The sequence below is a fragment of the Rhinoderma darwinii genome, chromosome 2 (assembly GCF_050947455.1).
Source record: "Rhinoderma darwinii isolate aRhiDar2 chromosome 2, aRhiDar2.hap1, whole genome shotgun sequence".
NCBI classification, from domain to species: Eukaryota; Metazoa; Chordata; class Amphibia; order Anura; family Rhinodermatidae; genus Rhinoderma; species Rhinoderma darwinii.
The window spans coordinates 160,197,022-160,211,394 of record NC_134688.1 but is presented as its reverse complement, the minus strand read 5'-3'; the positions used below and the strand labels follow the sequence as shown (position 1 = coordinate 160,211,394).

At 41.2% G+C, this 14,373-nt stretch overlaps 1 protein-coding gene across 1 annotated transcript in view; it reads left to right on the top strand.

Annotated features, from left to right (window-relative positions):
- UGGT2 (UDP-glucose glycoprotein glucosyltransferase 2) overlaps positions 1-14,373 on the top strand; it is a 382,432-nt gene that overhangs the window by 86,918 nt on the left and 281,141 nt on the right. Inside the window, exons 10-12 of the mRNA XM_075852393.1 lie at positions 8,912-8,972; positions 11,026-11,117; positions 12,214-12,364. Coding sequence (XP_075708508.1) covers positions 8,912-8,972; positions 11,026-11,117; positions 12,214-12,364 — 304 coding nt within the window. The remainder of the gene's footprint in view (positions 1-8,911; positions 8,973-11,025; positions 11,118-12,213; positions 12,365-14,373) is intronic.

Below are 14,373 nucleotides of genomic sequence, written 5' to 3'. Positions count from 1 at the left end.
GCAGCAAAGTATTGTATTGTCTCTTGTACTGAAGAGCAGAAAGTACATGATACGATCTGACAATACTGCTAACGGTGCGAGTCCTGGAGGAAATGGGCACTGTGTGAATCCTAAATCGAGCAGAGTATGAGTTATTCATGTAGTCTGCCAGCTTTACAGAAGAGATATAATAAACAACCCAGAGTCTTATTCCCTTTACACGCACGTCTTTTTCCTTGCATGATTGCTCTATTGATAAATATTGATATGATGTCTGTTTCTTGGTAATGCAAAGTAAAATATGAGCTACTGTTCCACTTCTAGTTTGTGCACAGCCAGCAATACTGCTCTAACCTTGTGGGGGGTTTCAGTTGGGTTATTTTTTAAGGTTTCATTTGTCTGAATAGAAAATGTAACATAGCCACCTTCTTACATTGACTCCTGTTTAAGTTGTTCTGTTCCCTGAGCCCCTGGCACCTATGCCGCTAAAGAATATTCTCTGCCTTCTCTTAAAGGTGTCTTCCCATAATCAATATTTATCACCTATCCCATTCACTTTCTATGGGGTTGCCGAAGATATTGTCTGGCAACCCTATATAATATGAATGGAGAGGTGGCGGAGCATACGCAGTACTGCTGCATTCATACAAGGCACACATGGATGGCAAGGTAAGACCATTCTCGGTATCGGCACAGGACCCATCGGTCAAACCCCCACCGATCAGATATTTGTCGCCTATGCACAGGATAGTTGATAAATATTGATTGTGGGAAAACCCTTTTATCGGCTCATGCACACAATCGCTGCCGTTGATCGGGCCGCAAACTATGGATTCTAGTGTCATTATATGGATCTGTAATGCCTCCAAACGGCTTCCGCAGCCGTTTTGTATGTCTGTATATTACGACTGTGTCAATTCTGTGTGTCATCCTTATTTTGCGGTCTGCACCCATAAGGAGGTCACGTGATTTGATTCCCCAGGCATTTCCTAGCGCAACATTATTTTTGCGGACCCATAGACTTGAATGGCGGCACGGGACTGCAAAAACAGACAAGGATAAGACCTGTTCTATAATTTGCGGAACAGAGCAACACACCGATAGAAATTAATGGGCCAGTGTGCTAATTACAAAAAAACACTGATGAAAAACATGGTCGGATGTATGAGCCCATAGCTCTGGTTTCACATAATTCTGACACAATTTGGCAGATTTATCACAAAAAGTGGTGGTTGCCCATATCAAGTTCTAGTTCTTTTTTTTTTTTAGAGCCCGTTTAAAAATTAAAGAATCCTATTTATTGGTTGCTATGGGCAACTCATCTACTTTTCCATTTGAACTATTTTTTTATAATCCTTTTTTATATATTTTTTTTTGTTAAAGGCATTATAGTTCACATAAGATAGGAAAGCCGTATGGCAAGATCTAATATTATCAGCATATCTCACAATGCAAGAATTAAAAAGATAAAGATTTATTGGGATTAAAAAAGCATTTTTCCCATTTTTTTTAAACCTCCATTTTCCCTTTATGAACTTGGCATCTATGAGTAGACAAGATCACACAATCACCATAATCAAAAAATCTTTTGCAGTAAGTTGACACACTGGCTCGCAGGAGGACGATTTGTCACCCAAGACTGCAATAAAGATTTTTTTTTTCCGCTAAAAGAAAGGCTAGTATTGTTAGACTGGGAAAGCCCAAAAACAGTGGCACTTCCCACCCAGGTAATGCTAGGCTGCTGCTGCTAAGTTGTATCTGGCTTGTTATAAAAATAGGGGAACCCCACGTCGTTCTTTACAATTATTATAATTTTTTTTATTTTTTTTACGTGCGTCGTCCCCCCCCCGTTTTTCATAACCAGCCAGGCACAACACAGCAGCCGCAGGGTGGGAAGGGCTACTGTTGCCGATCCTAGCCTAATAATACCAGCCTGTGGCTGACCCAGTGCCTGGCCATCACTACAGATGGTCAGGTACTGTATCGTACCTGGCTCTTCCTGGTACCCCTGGTGGCGGTGGGAACCCGTGATAATAATGAGGGCTAGTGTTAGCCTCTGCACCGGCTAACACTACGCTCCTCCTTAGTAATGGACCCTGTCAATCAGCCAGCAGCCATTACGAAGGCGGTAGTAATAAAGTTTAAAAAAATACAAAGACATAGAAAAAATAGGTCTATTGAAATAAAAACAACTCCCACACAACCCTCATTACCATTTTATTGATAATAAAAAAAAAGTCGTCAAAGTAGTCCTCGAATCCGACGTAGTCCAACAACCGAACCTTTAAAAAAAAAAACACAAACACAAAAAAAAAAAAACATTAGTAAGGGCCTGTTCACATCACCGCTGAACTTGACTGCGCTATTGGTTGCATCAAGAACAACAGAACCCAGTCACACGTGACAAACCGAAACCTTTAGTAACCTTTCCGTCACCATGGAAATCAATGGTGAGGGAAACGGAAGCTTAGGTTTCAGTTTGCCTTTGCGTTGAGGGGTTCCCCGACAGAAACCTCAGACGGAACCCCTCAAAGGAAGGGCAACGCTGATGTGAACACAGCCTAACGCGTATGGTAGATGGTAGGCTTCGATACAGGGCCCAAGTGCATGTGTGATACGGTTTTTTGGACCCTGTATCTAAGCCTAAGTTAGGAATAGATACAGGGTCCAGCAGACAGTAATCTTACACAGTATGGCTTAAAAGGGGTTGTCCAGTCCCTAAACATTGGTGTCCTATCCTCCGGATAGGCCATCAATAGCTGATGGGCCGGGGTCCGAATCCCGGGAACCTTGCCAATCCGCTGTTTTGAAGGGGGTGCAGCGCTCGTACAAGTGCTGCTTCCCCTTCATTTCCCTTACTTGCTCACACTGTGAATCGCTGACACGTCAGTGACTGGAATGAAAAGGGAAGTAGCGCTCGTATGAGAGCTGCACCCCCTTCAAAACAGCTGATTGGCGGGGGTCCTGAGAGTTGGACCCCGACCCATCAGCTCCAGCAGACAGTGATATGAAACTTACCCTCCTCTTCGGCCACATTGGAGGTCTTTTTCTTGGAGATTTTATATATATATATATATATATATATATATATATATATATATATATATATATATATTCTCCAAGAAAAAGAGAACGAAGCAGCACTCAAAAAAACTTGGATTTATTCAACCAACATCCAATAAGCCCAAGTTATTTTGGGTGCTACTTCGTTCTCTTTTTCTTGGATAAATGCTATACAATGAGGGGTCACTCCTTGTTTGGAAGCGTAGCACCGGCCTTCAATTCATTGGTGATTGGAAAATATGATAGGCTCTATGCAGGATCCTAAAATAATTGTAAAAAAATTTCTCAGTTTTTCAAAGTGAGTTTTATTTTTTCCCCTCTTCTTCTCTTTTTCATTTTTATGGTCAACAATAGGGTGGGGGGGCATACTTGTATATTGAATTGTAATCTCATGCTTTGCGTTTTAAGCAAATAAAAGAGAGATAAGAAAACATATAGGGAAGTTCTCTGAGAAATACAGTAAAAGTTGAGAATATGGAAAAAGGGGGGCATTTTAACCATGCTATAGACCTAGTTTGGTTTACGAATACAGAAGAATAGTATGAAAGTTTATAATGCCACGAGATCCATGTAACTGAGGAAAAATACCTCAACATTTAAGGGCCAGTACAAATGTGCGTTGGAGGCTACGTTAGAGGCCTCCGTTGCAGATATGGCCGAAAATCCCGGTTACAATAGCGACACCCTGACAGAAACCCAGTGGAACCCTTTAACGTTAATGGGTGCCGACGGTGGTGTCAGTGGTACAATGGAAGCGGCGCTTCTGGTAATTTCCTTGCTCTTCTCCGCTGACTGAGCAGAACAATGGAATGGTGAGCAAAGCAGTCCTAACACCTACACAACAAACGTAGACATCAAAGAATTAGGGAAAGTAAAAGGTAGGAGGATAAAGGTAGGCAAAAAAAAAGGATTTTCATGTAAAATATTGAGCTTTCATAGCAAACAAATCTGCTCAAAGGGGCATTCCCATCTTTTTTATTAAGTATTCACTATTAAGTATTCACTAGTAGTATAATGGCTCCATGGCGTCCTCCGGCTCCTGGCCGAAGCCACGGCCCACCTTCAGTCTGGTCTGGCCATGGCCTCCAACGCCGCAGCTCTTCTACTGCATCTCAGGCACTTCCTAGATTGCTCGCGAGCGCTAACCCTTCTGCCAGTGCACGCTAAATTATCCACCTAGCTTTTCAGGCTATAATGTCTAGTCATTTCCTGAGCAATAAGGTTACTCCTGGCTTGCTAGTGAAACCCTGCATTGTTGTTTGTTTGGAATACCTGTGATTTGACCCTGCCTGTATCTTTGACAGTCCTTGCCTGCCGCCAGCCCTGACCTCTTGCTTGCTACCCTTGGCGACTTTCTGCTGCCTGCCCTGACCTTTGACTCCGTTAACTGTGCGTAATCGTCTGCCGCCTGTCCTGATCTACGCTATACCAGTACTTGTGTTCAGTTAGCGGTTTCTATACCGCTCCTGTCCATGTTGGTCGTTGCCAAGGAAGACTACTCTGGGGTAGCGGCCTGGGGATTCCCAGCAGTGAAGTGAATTCCGGCTCCTGTTTAGGGGTTAAAGGGTCAATATCTGGGAATAATTTAGCTGCTGCTCTCCGGATTAGCACCAAGCCAAATCCATTGGTGACAGTGGGTTCACATCATCCTCTGTAGGCCCCATGACAGTCTCATTATTATCCACGGGCCTCGTGACCGATAGATAAACTAAATAGAAATTGTAGCCATCTACAGATATTCTCATCTGCTTCCTGGGTACCCTTCTGTGTTTGGTGCCTAAGTTTACAGCCACCACTGCGTTACCTACAGCACTGGCCACGCTTGCACTGTTTTTCCTGACGCCTCTAATGTGCAGGATGGCCGGGGTCCCTGGGCCACGCCTTCTGGCGCTTAGACGTTCCCTTCCTTCCCAGCTACCATTCAGCCCCTCCATAGAGGTTTATTGACTGCTCCAGGGTAGGCACAATAGCATCCCTGGAGCCATTCAACAGACATCCTGACCGCACATAACTGCCAAGTCTTTATCAGGGCTTTAACAGTGATTTTGCTCTGAGGCACTGTTATCTCTATATGCAAATAAAGACCTAACAGTGTAGACTTTAGATCCAGCAGATATTGGCAGCAGATCTAATTATATACTATAATGTTGTTGTTTTTTATTTTTCATCTAAGATATGTTTGGTGCACTGAAATGTATGTGCAAGAACTAGGGGATTGGATGGAATGGGGCATAAACAAGGGCAATGCACTAGATGTTTGCAGGGAGAACTTTTTAAATGAACTGGGGTAGGGGGGATAAAGGGATTATCAAACTGTGGTAGAGCAGGGGGGTTGTGGCAAGCCAACCATAGTTGGATGACATGGCTGGGGAGACTAATACATTGCCGATTCTGCTAAAGGGATAGTATATAGCAGCAAGGGAGCGCTCACGTTCAGGTCAAAACCGCAATGACATCGTCAAATCATCATGGTTTTGTAATAAACAGTGTAAAGACCTATAGGGCTGTCACTTTGTATGTCTGTTTGTTATTGGATGGATGATGCTTTTATTTTTTTATTTAAAGCCAAAGATTTACAATATGTATCATAACCTAAAAACAAATGTAGCGCAATAACAAGAAGGTTACAGTGTCTGGTTTGGTCCAGAACACAATGATAACTCCCCGATTCCTATTTCTTTTTTTTTTTAAACCAACTCTCTCTTTACAGGTTTGCTCCAGAAATGTCCCTTTTGTGGGTTCCCTAGAGCTGCATTAATATATACTCTATATCGCTCCAGAATATTTGTCTGGTTCCTAGCTGCATATTAGTGTGTGGATACACACCATAGAGATTATCTCATGATCTGTGGATTTTTGGTGCTTCTAAAGCACCAAAATATTCTGCATTGCTTTACAGAGAAATTGTCATCACAACAGTACCTATCCCAAATGGGCTCACAATCTAATTTCCGATCTTCTACACGTCTATTCCCTTATACACAGTCGAGTCAGATTATTATGACCACCTCCTACGTTCGATGTTGGCAGCGCGTAGAAAATGAAGGAAGGGTGTTGTGGGCTTGCTTGGTAGGTATACAAGGCGTACGATAGGCTGTCTTAACACATATCACTCGTTGCCATAGGTAAAAGGGGCGATTTTATCAGAGTTTCAAAAAGGGAGGATTATTGGCTTTCAGGGCAAGGGTGGCAGTATTTCTCAAATAGCGCAGTTTGTTAACTGTTCACGTGCTGCTGTGGTGAAAATGTATCATGAGTGGTCAAATGGCACCATTGAAATAACCTACTTGGAAACTGCGGAGCACCACGTGCCATTGATGGGAGAGATGAACGTCCGCTACGAAGGTGCGTGTGGACTGAACGACTCGCTACAGTGGAGCCTTTAAGCGCAGCCTTTTTTTCCGATGCACCTTTGTTAGCATAGGATCCCCATACGAAGTAGGGTTCGCTGAACTGTGAAAATCAACCTGGGGCTACCAAATGTGTGTCTAAAACCACAGTTCAGCGACCCCTACTTTGTATGGGGCTCCTATGCTAACAAAGGTGCATCGGAAAAAAAGGCTTCAATTTGCACGGCAGTATCGAAATTTGACCACCTTTGATTGGCAAAGGGTTGCCTTTTCCGATGAGTCACGTTTTCTGCATTCTTCGAACGGATGGATGTTGGCATGTCAGGAGAGAAACATCAGAGAACAAACACCCTGCAACCATTACTGGAAGAACACAAGCTGGTGGCGGCAGCGTTATGGTCTAGGAAATTTTTCCATGGTATTCTCTGTGCCCATTTGGAAAGCACTCTGAACCGATTTGGGTATGAATCCATCATTCCAGATCACGTCCACCCATACATGCGGTTTGTTTTCCCTGGGGCAGATGAAATCTTCCAGCAAGACAATGTGACCTGTCACATGGGTAGAAATGTCAGACAGTGGTTGAAAGCGCACGACCAAGACTTCCAAGTACTTCACTGGCCCTTTAATTCACCAGACTTGAACCCAATTGAGCATCCGTGGGACCACCTCAATCTTATTTTTCTCTTTATGGATCCTCCCCCATTCACCCTCCAGCAAATATGGGATGCACTGCAGTCAGCATGGCTCCAGATACCTGAGACAACCTCCCAGCACCTCATTGAGTCATTCCCAGGTGCTGTCCGTGCTACACATGGCAGTTACTCTGGATATTAGCTGGTGGTCATAATAATGTAACTCAACTGTGTATAATGTTAGGAGTTACATTCTGACACCTACACTATCTCACCAAAGTATGTGGACACCATACCATCAGACGTACTGTATATGAGTTTGTAGGATATTCCATTCCAAAACCATGGGTGTTCATATGGAGTTGACCTTGCCTTTTGGGGCTATAACAGCCTACACTTTTATGGGATGTCGTTCCATAACATTTTAGTTTGTGTCTGTGGGAATTTATGCCCATTCAGCCATAAGGGCATTTGTGAGGTCATGCACTGATGTTGGACGCGTAGATCTGGCTCCCAATTAGCGTTGTATGCAGCTTCTCGCCCATGGAAACCCATTTCATTAAGCTCCCGAGACATGATGTCGATTATAAAAGCAGTATGCAACTGAGGTTAGGCGATTTTTACGTTCTGCAGTTTTGCGTTTCGTGGCTGAGCTTTTGTTCCTCCTAGACTCTTTCACTTCACAATATTAACAATTACAGTTGACCGATGCAGATCTAGTAGATCCAAATTTTCTGACCTGTGGCAATAGTTTGCATCCTACGACGGTGCCACGTTTAAAGTCACTGGGATTTTCAGTATGACCCATACAACTAGCAATGTTTGCCTATGGATATCGCATGGCTATGTGCTTGATTTTATGCACCTATTTTCAATGGGTGTAGCTAAAACAGCTGATCTCAATAATTGAGGGGGGTTCCAAATAGTTCTGGCAATATAGGGGGGAATTTATTAAGCCATTTGCGCCAGTTACGTACAAAAGTTGCAAATTATGACGTACAGCATATTTGTGCGATCCTTTGCAACTTTTCTTTCCTCTCGGCTCTTTTGAACAATGAATGGTGTCAACCAGTAGGGTGGAGTCAAAACTTTACTGACTAATTTAACTATGAGCAAGTGTAGATTTCATTTTCTGGCTTTAGGGACTGACCATTATGCACCAAATTTATTAAGATGGTAGTGCCTCTGACGAGCTTAAGTTTAATACTAGGGTATGAAATGGCAATCTTAATAAATCTCCCCCATAATGTATACATTTCCTAGTATATACTGGAAACCAAATTAATACCAAAAAATCCTCCATGTGCTATCCTATTCTGTCAATTCTATTCAGTCGTTCCTCAGTTATATACTCAGCCACCATTATGTAACTTGCGCAGGATATCTCACCCAGCTGTCCCAAGTTAACAAGTGGCAAATATCCTACAGTGAAACATCGTCCTATCTCTTCAGAACTTTTGAACTATTTTGTTAATTTTGTACAAATCTCTTTCCTGGTGTTTTTGAAGTTGTATTAGGAAGCATATGAAGAAAAATGGCATACCTAAAGCCCAAAACACTTGTATGTCTGTATGGTGACATTTTAATACTTTACTATAAACTTTTAAATGACATCTGGCTGCAGTGTTTTTAGCCCCCAAAAAGGCTGCTAAACTCTGTTTGTGAATCCAGTATAATTGCAGTAATATTAAAAGTGGATATACTAAAGAAATATCGAACAGAAGAAGAAAACTCTAGCATTTGTCTTTTACATGATTTTTTTTCCCATTTTAAGAGAAATCCTTTTTAATTGCCATTACCTTTAAAAAATACAAACGAAATAAAAAAATCTTATGTCCTTTATAAAAATGTTTTTTTTTTCTTTTTTTTTTTTTATTGTAATAGATCTTTAACAAGAATTGCACTGAACCAGGAGATGAGGAAAGAAATCGAGGACAATCAGAAGGTTTGTGTTTGTTAAACAGCCACTCTGTTTATATGTTATAAATGTAGTAATAATTTAAAGGTAGTAGTAAATTAGTACAAAAACCTTTGTTGAATCCGATAGTTGGACACATTAATTATTTAAAGCATTATTGATTTTTAATTAGAACTATATAATAAATCTGTTTGCCGTTGCAGAATAGAGCAGATAATTAAGGTATCTATTATCATTTATTTTACAATTTAGCTGTATAGGATTTGTTTTTTTGTGAATATTACTGCAATGTTCAAAACCCCAGTTTATTAACGTTATATGTATATTGCATTTCCCTGTGGCACAGTAGTCCCGTACCACATACATTCAACATGCTGGAAGCCTTAAAATGTGCAAATAATTGCAATGAGCAGATAATTAGAAAGATTCAATCTGGACAGGAGTTCTTATGAGGACTGTTTGTCATTTTAACATTCAGCTTCCCCAAATGTATAGCACTAAAAGGTTCTAAACCTTCGTATTTGCAGGCATTACATTGGCATTGGCGACATAGTGCCTATAGTCCATCCATCTAGCAGCAGGGGATGGCGGCTCCAGCTGTGCAGAACGGAATCATTCCTATTTGAGATAATGAAAGCAGAGCACCAAAATGCAGCAAAGGGAGAGGGATGACAAAGGTGTTAAAAGGAGAAAATATTATGATGATTGGGTTTAGGCAAAAATGGTATTCAGGCTGCATAGTAGTCTGTGAAATTCAGGCCTAGCTTTAAAAGGTTGTTATAAAAAATAGTTTGAATTTGCATTACCACTTATGTCTAACAATAGACCGTAGTCAAATGAGTGTTACAATGCCGGTGCTGTAAGGAGTATTAATGGGCTTTGTTCTACATCATTAGCTTATTTTTTTTCTAGCCATGATTCCTCTTGGAATATTAGTTGTCATATTATTAAGAATCTTTGTTGTGTAAAACAGTAGTTTCTGTATTGTATGTCCCTCACCATAATGTTGGCATGTTCATGCTTTCAACAGTAGTGCACAACCTTATCCCCAGGACTGCTCAAGGCAATGTTTCTTTCAGAATTTTGCAGAAAGGAAGCCCTCGAGACCATTAAAGTTTTATTCATCAGAAAAACCTTCTCACTATTAGATATCTGTTGGGTAACCATGGTCACACGAGTCTGACATTAGGCTCTTTGTATTAGATAATGCCTAGGTGATGTTACTTGTCCCCTAAAAACAAAAAAGATATTTTAAATAATATAGTTTTTTTTTTTCTTATAAGTTTGATGCAGACAACAGGTTTTCATGCAGGTTTTCCATCCCAAACCAGGGGTAGATCATGAAAAGTGGATAAGAAGGTCCATAAAAGCTCCGTGTGTCAGCAGCATATGATGCGTGGCTGCGTGATTCACGTGGTGCTTTTCTGTTTTCAATTAAAGTTTTGACTACTGTAGCATGCGCGGCACACGGAAGTTCGTCCGTGTGCCGTGTGCGGTTTTCACGCACCCATTGACTTGAATGGGTGCGTGATGCGCGAAAAACGGGCAAGTATAGGACATGCCGTGAGTTTTATGCAGCGGACATACGCTGCGTGAAAATCACTGACAGTCTGAACGGCCCAATTGACTAACATAGGTCCGTGCGACGCCCGTGAAAATCACGCGCGTTGCACGGACGTATTATACGTTAGTCTGAATAAGCCCTAAAGGAAAGGCATATTCGTCTCCCGTTCTTAGGATTCAACCCTGGTTTTGGCTGCTAAAAAATGCATCAAAAATGTTAGCAAAACTGCAATATTTTTCCTATGGGAAAAAGAAAAGTTGCAAGCGTTCTTGCAAAAATCACAAAACATCCAACATGGTAGGATTTTTTGCGAGGGTCACAAGGTTCCTGTATGATTACTTCTTGTCTAAAGTGCAGCGGTCTTGATTGAAGAGCTGCTTACTAAACAACACGTGAAACATTTCCATATATGTGTATGACATGCCTTGGTTTACAGTTCAGCCAGGGTGAGCCTTGCTAGATCCTCTGTAAATGCTAAGCCTTAGAGACATTTTATGTTTCCATCTTTTCACATAGCATTTATCTGACACATATGGAATCCAGCCTGGAGATGCAAGCCTGTATATAAATGGTCTTCATATTGATCTTGATGCTCATAATTCCTTCAGGTAAGATTTTTTTTGTATATGTGCATGTAGTATTTATGTTTAGGGAGAGCCTTTTAGTATAAGTAAAGATAATCTGGGTGAGGGGATGCTAGAGGGGAGCATCCCATCGAACACTTCTCCCCAAGCCTGTGGCCGTAGTACTGCTTCGGAAGTAAAACCTAGTTCAGAGTAAAAAGGGAACCTGTCCCCACTATATCATGCTGCTTACGGTTAGGGCAACAGTAGTGTAATGAGAAAATGTTAATATCAATAAAAGTCTTTATTTTAAAGAGGCTCTGTCACTGGTTTAGTAATGCCCTATCTCCTAGATAATCTAATAGGCACTGCCACACTGATAATGCTAGTGAAAATTGTGTCACCCAAAAATTATTTGAAAAGTTATGAGCTTTTTTTCTAAATATGCAAATAAGCCTATACTAGACAAGTGGGCGTCAACACGAGCAATTCTCCTGAGGTGGAGTTACCTCACAACCCCTGACACTGTCCTATCCGCATCAAGCTGCTTCACACAGTGTGAGAGACTGAGGCTGGAGGGAAGGGGGGGATCACTTCATATAGCCATATCTCGGGCTGTGGACATGGTGGCATATGAAAGATAAGATTCTAGTCTTTTTATATGGCACCAGGATCGCTGTTCTAGGTGTGAAACAACCAGAGGTATCACCAGTTGAAAACAGTCGGGAATTGAAGCTGTATACTATCTGATCCAACTGTGTTGCTGGGCAGGGAAGAGGAGAACTGTATGACGCTAATTGGACCGCGCCATACAGAAAATATTACACCGCCCAGAGTGAAAAGAAAGGGTAACCTTCCATTTGGCGAGTATAGCCAAATTAGCATATTTTGAAAAATGCTCAGAACTTTGCAAATAAATTACACTGTAGTTATCTGCATCATAGTGCCTATAAGATTAGTCAATAAACTAGTGACAGATCCTCTAAAAAAAAAGAAAAATGTGAGGTACACACTATTACAATATTATTGGTTTTGGGAAGGCTTATTGCTTTATAACATTTGAACTTTTTCTTGTATGTGTCCACTAACTTTTGTTTATAGTTTTTACATATACTGTATATGTCTTACCTTACTCTAATAGTATCTTGGATATTTTGAAAAACGAGGGGAAAGCTGTACATGGGCTCTCTGTTCTGGGACTTAAAAATGAAGACATCATCAAATATTTGCAATTGCAAGTCCATCCGGGGGAGGAAAACTATGCTTTAGATATCCGGAATTCTGCCATTGATGTGAGTACACTATGCAAAAATAATTTGAATGGTGGCCAAGATACCTCTTTGGTTACTTAGATTTAACCGAAGTATGTTATTCATGCTGCTTATTCATGTGCAATAAAATAGTACTGTCACATCTATCTGCCCCTTCCCGATCCTGAGAATGAAGCCAGTTCTGCAGACCCTTCAATGGTTTTCTCTACACGGTGAAGCTCCCGGAAACTGGCTTTGCAGGTAGCTGCAGCAGAGCTCTTCAAATCAGTGGAGCTGTGCTGCAGTTCCCCGCACAGTCAGTGGCTGGCAGTGCAGTGAGAAACTTTGAAAGGAAAGCAGCACTGCGGCCGCTTTAATCAGTCCCTTTAATGTACCCAAAATGCCTTTTGCTTTCTGTACTCAATAAATGCGTTTTGTGCCTTAAAAGTGTTATTCTATCTGTATGTAAAGCTGGAGTCATCTTGACTTTGGAGGTATATACTCAGTTATATGGGTGGGCATTGCATTTTTTTTATTTTGTACTCTTTCAACAAATCGTAGGTATTTTAGGGAGCCAGAAACATGTAAAATTCTAATAAGGCATACCTGTAATTGCATGGTTGTAAAATATAATTCTAGTAAATATATATTTTATGGATTTTAAAATATTTGCTCTAATACCGGTCATTAGGTTTTTGTACAATTGTGCGTCCGCTAAATGTACCCATATCCATTTAAAGGGACCATTTTTTCTTTAATGTGGATTGGCATGAATAGTGCGTTTTAAAGCTGAGGGGTTTTCCAGTGAGAAGAAATTGATGACCTGTTCTTAGGATAGGCATAAATATCTGATAAGTGCAGCTCCAACTCTCGACGCCACGCTGATCAGCTGTTTTGAAGAGGCCGCGTCACTCGTGTGTGCGCTGCTTACTGTTTACAAGCGTGTCAGCGTTTCACAGTAAGGAGCAGTAAAGGGAATGAATAAGATGAAGTGCTTGCCCCTTCAAAACAACTGATCGGCGGGGGTGGCGAGAATCTGACCCGCACCGTTCAGATATTGATGACATATCCCCTTTAACTCCAATATCTGAAAAATTTGTATAGCTGTTGTTAACCCCAATACTTCTATAAAATTTGCTTTCAAGTGTCCTCATACCAATACTTTTATAGGATTTGCTGGGCAAGGTCCTCACACTGTGTAGATCAAGTGGTTATTTTTTGTTCCCTACAAAAAAGGGTCTGTACAGTGTCTCTAAAAGGTCAAACATTTACCCCACGCTTTGAACTTAATTTTGGTTTCTGCTACCTGCTAATACAATAACGCAAATATAATTACTACAAAAACCATTACATCACAGCAACAAGTAACAGAAGGAAAACGTATTGCCTATTCTGAAATGCCTTCTACTTTGAAGGTGCAAAAGTATTTTTTATGGTGGCACAAACCATAATAAAAACAAAAAACAGGGAACTTTATTGTGCATAAGTATTCACCCCCTGAAAGTCAATTCTTCTTGGAGCCACCTTTACTGCTAGTTACAGATGCAAGTCTCTTGGGGTATGTCTCTATTTGCTTAGCACTTCTAGACACTGGGATTTTTTTTTCCATTCGTCCAGGTTTACCAACACTACTCCAACACTTTCAAGTTAAAAACGTTGCATTGGTGTACAGAAGTCTTCAAGTCTCACCACAGATTCTCAATTCGATTTGAGGTCTGCGCTTCGACTAGGCTGTTCCAAGACATCTAAATGTTTCCTGATAAACCACTCCAGTAAAACTTTAGCAGCATGTTTAGGGTCATTGTCCTACTGGAAGGTGACCTACGTCCCAGTCTCAAATCCCTGGCGGACTGAAACCGTTTTTTTCTCAAGAATTGCCCTGTATTTACTGCCATCCATCTTTACTTCACTACTGACCAGTTTTCCAGTCCCTGCTGATGAGCCTCCCCACAGCATGATGCTGCCACCACCATGCTTCACTTTGGGAATTAAGTTCTTGGGGTGATGGGAAGTGTTGGATTTGTGCCACACACAGCATTTCCCATGACTAA